Source organism: Sinocyclocheilus grahami, unplaced genomic scaffold (assembly GCF_001515645.1).
Source record: "Sinocyclocheilus grahami isolate Dianchi unplaced genomic scaffold, SAMN03320097.WGS_v1.1 scaffold1836.1, whole genome shotgun sequence".
Classification (NCBI taxonomy): Eukaryota; Metazoa; Chordata; class Actinopteri; order Cypriniformes; family Cyprinidae; genus Sinocyclocheilus; species Sinocyclocheilus grahami.
Window position 1 is genome coordinate 80,594 of NW_015507015.1, and position 17,742 is coordinate 98,335.

The window sequence follows — 17,742 nt, forward strand, 5'->3', positions numbered from 1 at the left end:
AAAAAAAATAAAAAGGATGTTGGTGTGTGGGGGGGGGGGGGGGGGGACTTTATCATTCTTGAGCATTTGATTAGACAAAAATCTGTACTGTTCAAAAGTTAGGGTCAGTAAGATTTTTTAAAATGTATTTATTTGTTTGTTTATTTGTATTCATTTTGCATTCAGTGCATTACATTATTCAACAGTGACTGTAAAGACATTTATAATTTTGCAAAAATTTTCTATTTAAAAAAAATATATTTCTATACATCAAACTTTCTATACATCAAATAATAAAAAAAAAGTATCACCATTTCCACAAAAACATTAAGCAGCACAACTGATTTTAACATTGATAATAATCATGAATGCACCAAATCAGCATTTTAGAATAATTTCGGAAGAATCGTATAAAATATATTATTTTAATATATTTTAAAATGTATTTAAAAATGTAATGTTCATTTTACATACTTTTTACATACTACTTTTTTTTTTTACATACTGGTAAAAAATGTATAGCCTGAATGCACTGTAAGTCGCTTTGGATAAAAGCGTCTACTAAATGCATACATTTATTTAATAAATTAATTATAATGTATTGTATACATTCAGCCTTTGGGAGAGTAAGAGACTTCTTTCAAAAACATAAAAAAATCTTACTGACCCCAACATTTAAATGGTAGTGTATGTAGCCCAGGATGAGTCATCAGTATTTTTAGTCTGATTTCATGCCACAGAATGACTGTAAATTTTAAATGCGTCTGTCTGCCAAAAGTGAATTTTGTCACTGCATAGAGTGCACTAGCATATATTTGACCTCAAATGAAACACAAATGTACTGAAAGCCACAAAATGTTGATTTCACAGGGTCTGTAGCAAATTTCACTTGCTGTGGTCGTGTGGCAGTCAGTACACTTTGATGACTCAGTGTTTGGCTGCTGCTCATTCAGCATCATAGAACAACCTTCTGATTCGCGGCCCACCAGAGAGAGCCCTGATCTGTATATATAGAGTGTGTATATGTGTGTGTAAGTGTGTTGTCAGTCCAAGTGCACATATGTCTCCTGAAACCTGATACTGTGCTCGCTAATGCATGTCCGGACTTGATTCACACTTTCCATTAGTAACCTGTGTATGTGTGTGTGTGCAGGCCTGGAGTGAGTCACACTCCCTATAGGCTCCACAAATGTGTGTGTGTTCATGTGTGTAGTGGAGGTGCTTTTGTGATTGTGAGCAATGGTATCCATGTGTGTCCTGTCAATCAGAGCTCCGGCCAACAGAATAATTCAAGGAAAACAGCTTTCTCTCTCTTACTCATCCTTTCTCTTGCGCTTTACTCAATCTTTCACATTGCTTACTCAAATGGAATCAATAAAGCTGCCCGTAATGCTGTAATCAGGGGATTTATTGCGTTCTTGGATCAGTGTAACTACTCTCGCCCTTTGGCTACCAGTCGCCTTTACCTTGATTTAATACAAGACACTCCAGTGTTTTGGAAGTGAAAGAACTGATCTTAGATCAGCTTGAAAGCAGTTTCTAAAAGCCGGCTGAAACGCCAAAGCCAGAGGGTTTATTTCAACTGGATCCAAACAGGGAACCTTTGATTATTAGTGCTGCTTGCTAAGGCATTACTATTGCTTATATACTTGAGGTTAGGGATTCGAACAAACCCCTAACCCTAAGTAATAAATAAACTTCAGTGTGTAACCCTTTATGATTTCCACCTCAAATGCAATTACTTGTACCTCTTCAACCAACCAGATTTGCTTATTTTATAAATATAAGTGCAAAATCAAAGACTTACACTGAAGGATGGATCCAAGCTATCTATATCAATCTATGAACCAGAATATTAATACAAAATATATATAGCAGCCAGCCAGAAATGTATAAATAATTCATCCAAATAATTATTTTATTTTTGTTATTGCCTTTGGAATTTAATAATAATAATAATAATAATAGTTATTGTACTATTATACTGTGCTGTATAATTATTTTAATGTTGCTAAATAATAATAATAATAATAATAATAATAATTGCAATACAGTTTGATTGATATAATTAATAATTTAATTAAATTGTACTATTATACTGTGCTGTATAATTATTTTAATGTTGCTAAATAATAATAATAATAATAATAATTGCAATACAGTTTGATTGATATAATTAATAATTTAATTAATTATTTTTCTTCTTGTTAGTATTTATTTATTTAGCAGCACCCTAGCAACCACTGAGTCCCCTAGCAACTGTATAGCAATGCCCTAGCAACACCCTTGCATCATAGTTATGACTTTTTCACCACTTACATTTTCATCACAGAATGTGAAATGTATTTTTGTAATTTCTCTGCGCAAAAGCAGCTTATTGAGCTGATGTTCAGAGCACACTCTGTGTGGTTCCAGGTGGATTATGCCTTGTGTGAGATTTTGGAAACCTGTCACCCTGCTGAAACTCACTTAGCAAGTCATTTTGGAGACTGTTTGACTCATTTCTAAGTACTTCACACTTGTTCTTGAAAACACTTTTCCTTTGAAGCTGACGTCTTTAGAATAAGTCAAAAATGTGTACAAACTAATTGTAATTGGTTGTTTATGACATCATGCAACTCAATCTTTAGCAAGGGGTCACATGACCACTGCCGTTATTTGGGTCATGGGACATGTGCACATGTGTAAAAGGAGCAAGACAGAACGAGGAAGAGGTTTTCCATGCCACATTTGGTACAAGAAGCCTTAAACAACTTTAGACTTAAGGGAGAAATATTACAAAGGTGTAGACTATAGTAGTGCATTAATAGTTCAGAGTTGCTATGGAGCTAGTGTAGCTCCGTAGCAGCAATCACTGTTTAAGTGTCATGAAATATGCATTGAAGTTTTGACTTGAATAAGCCCATTGATGGAGCTGCGCGACAGAGCTCACTCTCCTACAGCGTCTTCAAACTCTTTAGCTGTGTTTTACCAGGAGGGCCCCCTGGTGCAGCTCGTTGAAAGGGCTAATCATGAGGTTTATGTGGCTCACTTATCTCGGCTTTGCTGGAGTTACAATCACTCTCATCTCGAACAGAAGACCCCATGGAGCTGGATTTGATGTTGGCCCGCTGATGTGACTTTTTAAGCATATCAATTTATAAGTGATTTCTAACTCTCGTTCTCTCTCTCTCTCTCTCTTTCTCACTTTAAAATGTTTTTTAATTTGTATTTAACCCCAAAATAAAAGCAAGACATAATAATTAATAATAATAATAATAACCACACTTTAGTTTAGGGACCAGTTCTCATTGAAAACGAACTAATACAAGTTTCACCGCTATAAACTCCTAATTTGCTGCTTTTTAATTGTTAGTAAGGTAGTTGTTAAGTTTAGGTATATGGTAGGAATCCTAGGATTTAGGGATCTAAAATATGGTAATGCAGAATAAGGCATTAATATGTGCTTTATAAGTCTATAAACCGAAACAGCCAATATACTAATAATATGCATGCTAATAAGCAACTACTTAATAGTGAGAATTGGTCCCTAAACTAAAGTGGTACAGTGGGGTTAAACCCCAGATATGTGTGTGTGTGTGTCTCTGTTCTTCCTATCCATTCTCTTTCACACACCCTGTCATCCAGTCACTGGCTTGGTTTCTTCTCTCCCCGCCCCCTGTTGCTATGGAGACTCAGGAAGTCTTCCAGGTGTCTCAGTGGTTGGGAAATACAGCAACTTCTCCTTGTTCAGTATGTTCTCACTCACATCTTTATGTTTCTCCTTCACTCCCAGCCTCTTCATCTTCTTCTCCTGCTCACTGTCATTTTATTTATCCTGTAAAGTGGCACCATAACAAAAATCATTATTATTAGCATTATTAACTACAGCAATATTTATTTATTTATTTGATTATTTATTTTGCTATCAACATCCATTTCATGACCATACATTTATGACCATTATATAAATTGCATTTTATATATATATATAATATTATTATTATTTGTGAGATTCACCCTCAAAGTAATTTGGAATGCTGCTGTTGTTCCTACAAGATCACAGGTGTATTTTGGGAATGAACATGTTGCACACATGCTCAGTCAGCAGAAATTAAGTGATAAAGAGACACATAAGAGCTGATATGACACTGTAGAAGACAAATAGATATATTGGTATAGATATGTGTGTGTGTGTGTGTGTCTCCGTTCTTCCTATCCATTCTCTTTCACACACCCTGTCATCCAGTCACTGGCTTGGTTTCTTCTCTCCCCGCCCCCTGTTGCTATGGAGACTCAGGAAGTCTTCCAGGTGTCTCAGTGGTTGGGAAATACAGCAACTTCTCCTTGTTCAGTATGTTCTCACTCACATCTTTATGTTTCTCCTTCACTCCCAGCCTCTTCATCTTCTTCTCCTGCTCACTGTCATTTTATTTATCCTGTTTTATCTTGCTTATCTCATTTTCCTTTTCCATTTCTCATTATGTCTTTCCTTCCTCCTCATTCTTTATATCTGTATCTCGATTTTCTTTCCACTGCTTTTTATTCCACATTTATCTTTTTCCCCCCTTTTTTTCTTCTGCATGTAAGTCAGTGAACATCATCTCCACCACAATGTATAGAGTTCTACATATGAGTGATTTTCTTTATTTATTTTACTTTGGTTAAACACTGATCATTAGGCTTGTGTATACAGTATGCTATAATTATGCATCATATTGAATTTGCTCTCAAACAAGATGTTCAGTACTAGGTATCAACGGGGTCAAGAGGTGTCTCATCTGGAAAACATTCTTAAGAGGCACATTTGTTTACAAACATCTGTTAGACATTGTACCGTATTGACCTGAATATAAGATGATGTTTTTTTCTTGGAAATACGTCTGAAAAGACGCAGTCGTCTTATATTCAGGGTCTAGACTTTGACATGTCAATCAAACACCCACAACAATAGGTGGCGCCAAATATGCACAAAACAAGTGTGCCATGAAATACGTAATGTAATGCGTGTTGTAAAGATCGCGAGTAAAAACAAAAGAAAAAGAAAACCTTACAGCTGCATGAGTCGTGACTGTCACGTTAGCCTGATGGGACCAAACTCCCTTTGTGATGTTAAAACGTAACACAGTACCCAGATTTGAAGACTACAGTAAGATTTAACTTCTACTGTTAATACGATTTTGGTAGGCTACTATTAGATGGATAGCCTAAATGTCCTAATTCAGATGGGCTACCTGTTTTTTTTTTTATGGTATATCAAAAAGTGTATATTTTTTAAATGTGATTGTTGGTACATTTTACCAGTTTTTACCATACTTTCAAAACAAAAATTAAAATAGGAAAAATATGCAATATGAAAATAATTGAAGACAAAATGTGTTTTACTGAGAAAAAACAAGATTTGGTTTTTAAAAAGCTTTTTTTCCAAAAGGTACATCTGGAAAAAGGGGGGTTGTCTTATAATCAGGGTTGTCTTATATTCGGGCCAATACGGTAAATATTCTACACTACCGTTCAAAAGTTTGGGGTCGGTAAGAATTTTAAATTCTTTATTAAATTTTTTTTAAAAAGTCTCGTATGCTCCCCAAGGCTGCATTTATTTGATCAAAATAGTAAAAACAGTAAAAAATGTGAAATGTTATTATAATTTAAAATAACTGTTTTCTATTTGAATATATATTTAAAAGTAATTTATTCCTGTGATGGCAATGCTGAATTTTCAGCAGCCATTACTCCAGTCTTCAGTGTCACATGATTCTTTAGAAACCATTATGATGATTTGCTGCTCAAGAAACATTTTTAAAAAAAATTTATTTATCTATTTTTTTGTGATATGCTGTAATATATTTTTTTCTGGATTCTTTGATGAATAGAAAGTTCAATAGAACAGCATTTATTTGAAAAATAAATTAATAAGAAAACTTACCTCAAACTTTTGAATGGTAGTGCATCACAGTTTCCACAAAAATATTAAGCAGCACTTCCTTCAAAAAAGTTTTAAAAAAGTTACCGGTAGTGTATATTTTAAACAACATCTACTGAATGTCTTAAAAATGACTTGAAGTTCCCAACGCAGGTTCGGGAGGAACCTAATCATCCAGTCCTGTCAATCATCGCTACGACCGTATATAAGCAGCAGCCATTGCTCCGTTCCAGCGACAATTCTTCCGGCACCTCCTCTAATTCCTTCTCCTTTTCCTCCACACTGTACTATCATAAGTGGGGGTTCTTACTCAGAGCTTGAACTGAGCCTCGGGTTTGAGCCTCCTTCGTGGACAGCAAGCCAAGCTTGTTTACCATTAACTGGCAGGGCTGAATGGGCAGGCGAACTTGTGAAATATAAACGTACATGTCTAGCTGCTCTGTGGTTGAGAGTGACTCATATTATCTGCAAAAAGCACAAAAATTGTGATATTATCTGCAGAATAAGTTCAGGATCTTGGGAAAATAAAAGTGCAAGACGTTAGACATCTGTGAGACGTGATCTGATTTTATCCTCCAATTCTTCATGCCATCTGACCCAGATCCTCACAACCCTATCAGTGTGCACCAGCGACTGTGCTGGCATTGACCCCACATATATAAACACAGGGGTTAGATGTGTGTGTGTGTGTGTGTGTGTGTGTGTGTGTGTGATCTTTGTCTGTCCTCAATTATAGAATGGCTCAGATTTCAAATACTCCTTTCCCGGTGTGCCATGGATTCATGCTAAAGCATTTGGGGGAGATATTTCAGCAAGACCAGCAGTGACACAAACAGTGAGAGACGCTGCACATCGGGTGTGTCCTCGCTCCAGTCTGACCTTGTTGTACCAGGAGAAAAGACATTCTGACAGGCCTCATGGGAGAGAAAAGCCATATAGAAGGAAAAAGAGACAGAAAGAGAAAGAGAGCCTCAAACTCTAAATGTCTCTCTCAGTTTTCATGTTTTCCTGTATTATTGTTTTTTTCAGTTTGGTAGAGCTAAAGATTCTATTTCCAAAGATTATAACAATGTTTCCTGCCGCATTTTGTTTTTGAGTGTACTGGATTTGTCAAATTAACAACCTTACAGTAGTTAGACCAATGTTTTCCTAACCTTACAAATAAGCAATTTAACTTTGGTTTCTGAAGTACAAATAACACCGTAATAGTTTTTGGCTCATTTAGAATCAAACATCAAAACCTTCATGTTCAATTCAGTCTGATTCACCAATTGGTCGACTGACTCATTAAAGAGAACCATGCTGACTGATTGATTCAATTTGACAGCATGTTGCACTGTATGTTTAAAAGTTTGGGGTCAGATTTTTTATTAAAGGTATTAATACTAATATTTATACTTATTCAGCAAAGACACATTCCAAATGAATGCTGTTCTTTTGAATTTTCTGTTTATCAAGGAATCCTGAAAAAAAAAATGCATCACAGTTTCCACAAAAATATTAAGCAGCACAACCTTTTTCAATATTAATAATTATAAGTAATGTTTCTTGAGCATCAAATCAGCATATTAGAATGATTTCTAAAGGATCACGTGACACTGAAGACTGTAGTAATGGCTACTGAAAAAGAGCTTTGCCATTACAAGAATAAATTATTGATTGATTAAAATTCTAAAAATAAATGCAGCCCTTGTGAGCATTTTCTTTTTAATGTTACAAAAACTTTAACAAATCTTGTCGGCCCCAAACATTTTTTTCTTCATATTCTTAAGACTCTACATTTAGAGATAAAAAAAAACAATATAGAGACTATAAATAAAGTTTTTTTTTTAACATGTTTTACTTCTAAATAGTCTGCATCTAACATTTCTAAATTGGAAGATTTCAAAGTAGAATTGAAGGAAACAGATTTTCGGAAAAGTCTGATTTGTGTAAAAGTGCTGTTGATATACTTTTTATCAAATGCCATTATTATTACTCATTTTCATTTAGAGTATGTTTTCCCTTTGTCTTTCTCCTCTTTATTTGGTTCCCACAGAAGCTACTTCTAAACATTTACTCAATCTCTCATTTCTTGTAAATGTTTTCACTAATGAGCAAAGCCCACTGGGAGTTTCCAGTCAGAGCTCTTACAGGGTCACATTTGCATGAGTGCAGCTCATGAAGAATCTCCCAGCTTCTGTTGATGGTTTCCTGTAGTTGTTTTTAATTCTTAAGACCTGTTCACACCGCCAGCGACACACAGCGACAGAGCGACATAATCCCATTCATTTTCAATGGAGAGCTGGCGACTTCCGGCGACACGAGCGACAGTGACCGTTGGTGACAGAATGTGGGCGTGTCAAGCGATGCGAGTCAAGCGACAAAAGTTCAGAATTCTTCAACTTTATGCAAATAAGCAGCGAATTTCGGGAGCGACAGCCAATGGGAGTGAAGTCAGTGGAGAGCACGTGATTCATCTGCTGTAGTGGAGTGAACGCCCACTAGCGACATCAATTGCCAGCTACAAGCGACAAACAGCGAAAAAGTCGCTGGCGGTGTGAACTGGGCTTTATGGTGTGTTCACACCAGACGCGAAGCGAATATGCGCATCACGTCACTCTCTCTAGATTACTCGCGGGATGTTTTCCGTGTCACTCGTGCGAATAAAAACATAGCGTGATCAACCATGGTGGAGATAACTACAATCGCTGTTTTGCACCTGTTGTCAACAAATCGAATATGGTGCATTCGTGGCAAACGCGTCGCACATTTCGCAAGTTAAATTCATTTTCATGAATCAGTCTAAATTGTCAGTGAATTGCTTCTGAACTCTGATTTAACGATTAATTTGCATCATTATATATTAAATGATGTGTATGTAAATAGTTCTGTTTATTGTTACTGTATTAATATTGATAGTTAATGCTGTCTATTATTGACTATTGTGTCATTTACATTGTGTTTCTTGCGTCTTCCCACAGATGCAGATTCTTGACAAGTTCCCAATCGAGGGAGGGCAGAAAGATCCCAAAAAAAGGATTATCCCTTTTCTTCCAGGTGATTTGAGGAGGAGTTTGTCCTCCACTTCCTCTCCTCTGCACAAACACAAACACAAACACACAGACCTGCAAGTACATGGTGTCAGCAGATCTGTCCACAATAAGTCACGGTTATGCTGGGACGGGGTTGTACATCTGTTCTTGACTTACACACATGCAGGAAGCAGGCACATGAGTCACTGAGATGAGCAGCACCGTTCCCTCAGAACAAAAGCCATCAATAAGAAGAAAATGAGAAGAGCGGGACAGAGACACAGAGCGATCGAGGCACGTTTTCTCGGCTTGCTGATGCGGCTGCTCTATTCCCTGGAGATTTAGTGTCTCTCTTGTTCTTTGTTTTCCAGCAGTCCCTCTGATTCTCTCTGTTTGTTCTCACATATGCACACACTAGCTCAGATTATTACTTCCTCCATTAGATTATTTACTGGAATGCAATGTAATTGTTTAGATTACTAGAATATTAAGTGGATTATAAATCCATTCAGAGCATTTGTAAGGGAATAATAGGGTGTCAAGTGTCAAGCTATTAAATCTATCCGTTTAATTCCAGTCTGATTATTAGACTCCACTAGGACAGATCAGATTTCTATCTATACAAATATGATATCTATATACTGTAATGTATTTGGTATTATTATTATTTTTGTTGTTGTTAAAAGGCCCCATGCCATGGTTTGATAAATGCAAAGTACAATCAGGCCTCTATAAACTTCTATAATTAAATGTTTGTGATCTTCAGTATTTTCACCCATTTCCATTGAATCAAATGGTTTTTATAGTTACATCTTAAACACTTTATATGTTAAATTTTAAATTACCAGACAAAAAGACTAAAAGCCATTCAATTTCAAGTGTTGCTTGTCATTACTTGTGAAATTTACTAGCGATTTCTGAGTAAAACATTTTTTTACACCAACATTTTTTCAGTGTAGGAGCACATACAATAATAGTAGTATATGAGACCGAACAAGTCAAGGTGAATCTACGGCTGATTTATGAAGGTTTTGATCACAAGGATTTTGTTCATTTTGCACGATGTTAAGTATCTCTCAGTGTTTCCTTGAGCATAAACAGCTTGAGTCAGGAGAGCATGACAGCTGGAGCTTGGTGCTATGTGGTGATCTTATCTCCTCCAAACGTCTGAATCTGATTACGATGTTCCAGATCTGAAGAACAACACATGGCGTCTCTCTTCAGTAGCTGTCCTGTGTATCATGTATCTAAACATTTTCTTATTGGTTATTCTAAAATGCACTGCATTTTGCTCACAGCACTGAGCAGGGCTCAGCAATAAAGATAATTTTTTTTCTCCAATTGGGCCAGTACTTCTGATTTTTACTTTCCCTGTCAAGATTTTCACTGGATTGGCCACAAATAAGATAAATAGTTATTTAAGATGCTTTTTTATGTTTTATTTTATTTTATATTATTTTATTTTATCAAACATAAAAGCAATCATGTAGCAATATGAAATTATAAACACACTTTCTGGAAAGCAATGTAATTGAATGCAACAGATTTGTGTATTATTTTTAATGCATTCTAACTGCTTTCCAAACTATGATTCAAGTCATTCTTGCAATTTCAACAAAAAGCTATTTCTGGAAACTAGATACATTTATTATAGATAACATTATGTTATTACATACTGTTATTACAGAATGATTTTTTGAAGTAGACCACATACTTCATTCTACCTTTTATTTTAAAGGCAAAATCCTATTTCGACGAAGTCATGTGAGAGACGTGGCCATGAAGAGACTACGCTTTATTGATGACTATTGCAGAGTAAGTCTCTCTTTCCTTCCTTCCTTTATGCATTTTCAAGACCCCCCAACCTATTGTTTTGACTTCCTCTGGGGGGTTTCAAGCTTTAAGTAGTAGTGTCAGATCCCCCCAAACCACAAATTTCACCCTAAGCGAAGGGAAGCGGCGCTGAAGTTTTCTGCATGTTCACCACATCAGGTTTTGAGTATGAATTTGCTTCATTATCAGATAATATCTCCCATCTTGTTAAAATATGATTATGCTAATGTATTGAACAACAAATTTCTTGCAACACATGAAAATGAGTCTGTTAAAGTATTTGACCAACACATCGCATTGGGTTACACAAGCATATAAATGACAGCAAACAGACACTTGCACTTATTGGTGTTCACTGTCACGTTTACTTTGCCAATAGCTATAGGTTACCCAATAACACCCTTAAAATTAGCTTGAGGGGCTTTAACGACTTGTTTCTTCCTTCTCTCTATTTCTCCTTCTCTTTATCTTTTCCCCTTGAGTGACTTGTCTCCTTTTCTTTCCTTCCCCCTCCTTCTTGATGGAAGAGAGCCCACTTTTTTTTTAAACAATACACACACACACACACACACTGGAGAGCAGCTGTTAAAGTGGGCTGAGACAGTGAGATAGGTAGCATTATGGAATGTCTTGGAAGGACTGCTGTTGTGGCAACAATTTCCATGACTTCTACATGAAAGACATTAAAAAAACACATCCAAAAATAGTTTAGAACATATTAACGCAAATGTGTCCTTAGATGCCCATCTATAATGTCAGTTGATTAAAAATTGTAGTAAAATGATTAATCGCATATGTAAATATTTGATGTGAATTGCGCATAAATAAAGACAACACAAAGACTTTATGCTCATAAAGACTGAATAATATTAATTTGCAAAAAAACTAAACAAAAAAACAAAATATTAGTACAATTCCTTATTGAGTTTGTGTACGGTTCAGGGGACATGTATTTTATTTATTTATTTTTTAACCATTCTAAATTGACAGCTTTTGTTTAACATTTATTTAAATTAGCCTTTAATTATGTGACAGTTGATTATATGACATTTAAATAACTAACTTCCTCCAGATTTCCTCTACACATCAAAATCCCTTCATGAGAGAGAGAGAGGGATGTGTCTTTGCTTAAATGTATGAAGTTTACCAGCTATTTCCTGAAAGCTTTAATTAGACAAACCATCTCCATTTAATTGCATTGTGTTCTTCAAAGATAAATAAATAACAGGGTTTACTCCAGGGATTCTTCAGAGGAGTTGTCTCTCTCCCTCTTTCCTTATTATTTTTTCCCCTTTGTTCTTTCTCTAATTTTCAAATCATTTTTGAGAGCTTCCAAAGCAGTCGGAACACAGACTGAATTTGTTAGACAAATGTTTTTGCGATTTGTTGAAGCAAAATGGCTCCTTTAGGATCCAAGTCAAGTAGTTTAAACTAAAATCACAAATAGAGGTTTCTTTGCTTTTTGTAGCGTTCCACACATTTCAAAACATAAATCCAATTCATGCAGAAAATTATGTTTTCTCTTCCTGAATTTACAAGATTTTCCTTTTCGTCACCTTGGACATCCGTATTTATCATTGACCCTTAAGGAGATTTCAAAGGAAATAACATGTGGTATAGTGGGGATTCATTAATCTGCTGTGTTTCTGAGTGATTGTTCTGTTGTTTGGGGTCTGATTGTCCGGTTTCATGTCCTGTCTGTCTGTCAGGCGCTGGTTCGGCTTCCTCCCCAGATCTCGCAGAGTGAAGAAGTTCTCCGCTTCTTCGAGACCAAACCAGATGATATCAACCCTCCCGCAGAGTGAGTGTCACACAGACCTTCACAAATCAATGTCTGCACATTCTCTCACACAGAGCAAACTAAATGAATGCATTCACACAAATATGATACTATGGCTATATTTGGAATGGAATACAGTACTGATTAATGCATACTACACAACACCGTATGCTGCATAGCATTTTTAAATAATAGTATGTGAAACAGTATGCAGGAACAACAAAAGTTCAAAGGGTGATGCATCAATTTTGTCTCGGATGAATAAAAATTAAAACATATTTAGACATGTATTTAAAAAAAACCTGTACAAATGACTAAAACTTTACCTAAAATTAAAGTGAAATTGGAAAATATAAAAATAAATTCAAATAACAATAAAAATTATAATAGTAAATCAATGATTCAGGAGAAACATCTGAGCAAAAAGTCTCCATTTCATTTCTTGGAGAAACTATTCTGATATTAAAGAGATGTCATTTGTGATTTTATTTATTATGGCACTGGAAATGGAAGATGCATTGGATTGCACTGTGGGACACAATATTCCATGCAATGTTTTCTGGGTATTCAGAAAATTTGCTGTACACAGTGTACATGCTGCATACAGACTTGCCTGATTTCTCACACTCCCACACATTCTGCATGGTGTTGTGTACATTTTTGAACCTCCTGCTGTATTTGCAGTACATGCTTTCCTTAGATTAGGGCTGTAAGAATTTTTATAATTTGGCTCAAGAATGTCAATTTTTAAACGTTAGAGAATGTGAGAAGAGAGGTGCAAATGTGTTTCTATGTGTGAAAGAGAAAGAACCACAGTTTTTCTTCATTATCCAGCTTTAAGTTACTCCCAACCCGACACCTCTTAATCACAGGGATGGTATTGTTCAATTAACACTGATGTGGATGTGCACAGTCCTCTGTGAGTGTGTATGAACGGCTTCCCCCTGGCTGGGCCATAATTAGCACCGATTAGGGCTGTAAGAATTTTTATAATTTGGCTCTCAAGAATGTCAATTTTTAAACGTTAGAGAATGTGAGAAGAGAGGTGCAAATGTGTTTCTATGTGTGAAAGAGAAAGAACCACAGTTTTTCTTCATTATCCAGCTTTAAGTTACTCCCAACCCGACACCTCTTAATCACAGGGATGGTATTGTTTAATTAACACTGATGTGGATGTGCACAGTCCTCTGTGAGTGTGTATGAACGGCTTCCCCCTGGCTGGGCCATAATTAGCACCCATGAATCCCATGAAAATTTGAGCCAAAAGAATAACCTAAAAAAAAATGAAAGGCAATAAAAAATTAATAGAGAAGAGAAGGAGAAACCCCTGTTAGGAATAGTTTGTTTACTACACTACCATTTAAAAGTTTGAAGTCATTAAGATTTTTTTTTTTTAAAGGAATTCATACTTTTATTCCGCAAGGATGCATTAAATTGATCAAAAGTGACAGTACAGGGATGGTATTGTTCAATTAACACTGATGTGGATGTGCACAGTCCTCTGTGAGTGTGTATGAACGGCTTCCCCCTGGCTGGGCCATAATTAGCGCCTATGAATCCCATGAAAATTTGAGCCAAAAGAATAACCTAAAAAAAAATGAAAGGCAATAAAAAATTAATAGAGAAGAGAAGGAGAAACCCCTGTTAGGAATAGTTTGTTTACTACACTACCATTTAAAAGTTTGAAGTCATTAAGATTTTTTTTTTAAAGGAATTAATACTTTTATTCCGCAAGGATGCATTAAATTGATCAAAAGTGACAGTAAAGACATTTATGTTGCAAACAAATCTAGAAAAATGTATCTGTAAATTTGTCACAGTTTACACAAAAATATTAAGCAGCACAGCTGTTTTAAACACTGACAATAAGAAGAAATGTTTCTTGAGCATCAAATCGGAATGATTTCTGAAGGATCATGATTTGCATCACAGGAATAAATTCATTTAAAAATTTCAAATATAAAAGTTATTTTAAATTGTATTAATATTTCACAAAATAACTGTTGTTACTGTGTTTTTGATCAAATAAATGCAGCCTTGGTAAACATAAGAACCTCCTGTCATAAACATTAAAAATGTGAACAGTAATGTATATATTTAAATTAATTATTTATTTTCATTTAATTATTTTAAATATAAATAAATGGTACTATAAAAGCAGTACAAATGACTTGAGCATCAAAGGTTTTTTTATTATAATTTTTTTTTGGTAATCTCACGTAAGCAGCTCTGTCTCAGCTGTAGAAGTGGAATGAAAAATGAACACGAGTCTAAGACCGTTTACTTTCATCCTTGAGTCTTTATATTTCTGTACTCGGAGCTGTCCGTCACATACTCATTTTAAATTCTCTGCTTTTCTTTCCCTCTGTCTGGATTTCTCTCTGGTGATATGAAGTAGGCAATCTATTTTCATGTTCAAAACACATTCATGCTGCAGTGGCTACACACAACCACACACATACACACACACACACACTGCTCACTCTTTACAACCATGCTGTAGCTATCCAGAAAAAAAATATTTTGTCTGTCATCTGCAGTGCAAACTTGAACACTCTTGTAATTTTATGTTGCTGCTCGTGTCTGTGGAAAGTTCTTTATATTATAGCAGTCCAACTCTGACAACAAATTATGAGTGTTTGTGTGCCTGTGTATGTGTGTGTGTTGACAGGATGTCATAATCAAGGACATGCATTTAAAATATACTTCATTCTTATTTTGGGAAACGTTTAATAAAGTACATGATAAAAAATAGATCCTATTCTGATTGGTCTATACAGTGTTCGAGCCATTTCAAAGTGATTATTATTCCATCTGCAGCACTGGTGATTGGCTCAAAAAGTTATGTAGTTAAAAGTAATGTGGCCAAATAGATTATTAATCAGAGTATTGTTTGTTATTAACAATAATGTTTTCCAAACTGCTTGTCCATAGGCTGCTGTGATGCTGGAGCCTATCCTAGCATGTAAGCATCATATTTGTGTATTTGCTTTATATATTTGTGACCCTGGACCACAAAACCAGTCATAAGGGTCAATTTTTTGACATTGAGATTTAGACGTCATCTGAAAGCTGAATAAATAGCTTTCCATTGATGTATGGTTTGTTAGGATAGGACAATATTTGGCCGAGATACAACTATTTGAAAATCTGGAATCTGAGGGTGCAAAAAAAAATCTAAATATTGAGAAAATCGCCTTTAAAGTTGTCCAAATGAAGTTCTTAGCAATGCATATTACTAATAAAAAATAAAGTTTTAATATATTTACAGTAGTTATTGTTTGTTATTAACAATAATGTTTTCCAAACTGCTTGTCCATAGGCTGCTGTGATGCTGGAGCCTATCCTAGCATTTAAGCATCATATTTGTGTATTTGCTTTATATATTTGTGACCCTGGACCACAAAACCAGTCATAAGGGTCAATTTTTTGACATTGAGATTTAGACGTCATCTGAAAGCTGAATAAATAGCTTTCCATTGATGTATGGTTTGTTAGGATAGGACAATATTTGGCCGAGATACAACTATTTGAAAATCTGGAATCTGAGGGTGCAAAAAAAAATCTAAATATTGAGAAAATCGCCTTTAAAATTGTCCAAATGAAGTTCTTAGCAATGCATATTACTAATAAAAAATAAAGTTTTAATATATTTACAGTAGGAAATTTACAAAATATCTTCATGGAACATGATCTTTACTTAATATCCTAATGATTTTTGGCATAAAAGAAAAATCTATAATTTTGACCCATACAATGTATTTTTGGCTATTGCTACAAATATACCCCATCGACTTAAGACTGTGGTCCAGGGTCACATTTGAGCAGTTTGAAGCATTAAGATCACTTCTGAAACTCTAGAGCAGGGTTATTGTTGTGTAATAAAACTACAACTATAAAAAAATATATTTCTGGTACTTGAAATGAATGTGAACTGAAATAAAATATAAAAAAGTTAAACATATTTTAGTTCAGATAGTTGGCAAGGTATAATTTCTCGTTTTCTTTTACTAAACTAAATCTTAAATTAAAATGAATAAGAACTACTGTATATAGACATATTTTTATAAAACAAACAAACAAAAAAGTCCCATAATAAATAAAACTAGTAAAAACAACAGCAAACAATAAAAATAAAAAAATAAAAATAATTAAATAATAATAATAGTTGATTTATTCATTGCAGCGCTAGTCCGTTTATCCCTGTCACTAAGCTTTAAATGGCATCTGTTCCTTTTTTGGCAGACGCTGTCATCAGTTTTGAGAGTGTTCCTCTTCATTCATTTTAGTGGTTTATGCACCCGATATTCAAGGACTTTTCCATGTTTGCGTGTGTGTGGTTTACAGACTGTGGTCTATATATGATAGGTGAATTTATATCAACCTAAGCTGGATGAGTAGGTCTCTCAATGTCAGATATACACAGACTGAATCACTTAAAGGTCCCATGACATGCTGCTTTTTAGATGCTTTTATATAGGCCTAAGTGGTCCCTAGTACTGTATCTGAAGTCTCTTTCCCGAAATTCAGCCTTGGTGCAGAATTTCAGCCACTACGAGCCAGTCCCACAATGAGCTTTCCTTAGGACGTGCCATTTCTGTGTCTGTAGCTTTAAATGCTAATGAGGAGGAGAGAGGCGGGGCAACTGCCATGCTTCGCTCGTTTGCAAGCCATGATGTCTCTCGAGGAAAATAAAAAATATTGCGCTCGCCTCGCACGGTAGTAGCTAATTTTCTCATGGGCGGGCCAAATTCTCTGGGCGGGCAAAGCAGAGAAAGGGGAGGTAACCTTTCCCCGTATGACGACATAAAGGGAAGATTCCAGATTGGGCCATCTGAGCTTTCATATTCTCAAAGGCGAAGCAGTATACCCACATATGATAGGTGAATTTATATCAACCTAAGCTGGATGAGTAGGTCTCTCAATGTCAGATATACACAGACTGAATCACTTAAGAGTCCAGCAGTTAGTAAATCAAAATGAAACAGGGGTCCTGATCTTTAAGAGAGTGTGTCTGTGAGTGTGGTGAGCGTCCTATCAGTGATCAGTATCTGTGTGTGAAGTTTCACTTCCTGGCAAACACCCACAACACTTTAGATTGTACTGTACATATACTAAATTTGTATGTGCCTAGCAGTAGATATACTGTAATTTGCCACACAAATGTAGGCTATATATATATATATATATATATATATATATATATATATATATATATATATACAGTGTGTATG

At 35.3% G+C, this 17,742-nt stretch overlaps 1 protein-coding gene across 1 annotated transcript in view; it reads left to right on the forward strand.

The window, feature by feature from the left end:
• Positions 1-17,742, forward strand: part of LOC107572936 (SH3 and PX domain-containing protein 2A-like) — a gene marked incomplete at its 3' end in the record, with an annotated part of 83,304 nt that overhangs the window by 34,859 nt on the left and 30,703 nt on the right. Inside the window, exons 3-5 of the mRNA XM_016259377.1 lie at positions 8,845-8,920; positions 10,634-10,710; positions 12,438-12,529. Coding sequence (XP_016114863.1) covers positions 8,845-8,920; positions 10,634-10,710; positions 12,438-12,529 — 245 coding nt within the window. The remainder of the gene's footprint in view (positions 1-8,844; positions 8,921-10,633; positions 10,711-12,437; positions 12,530-17,742) is intronic.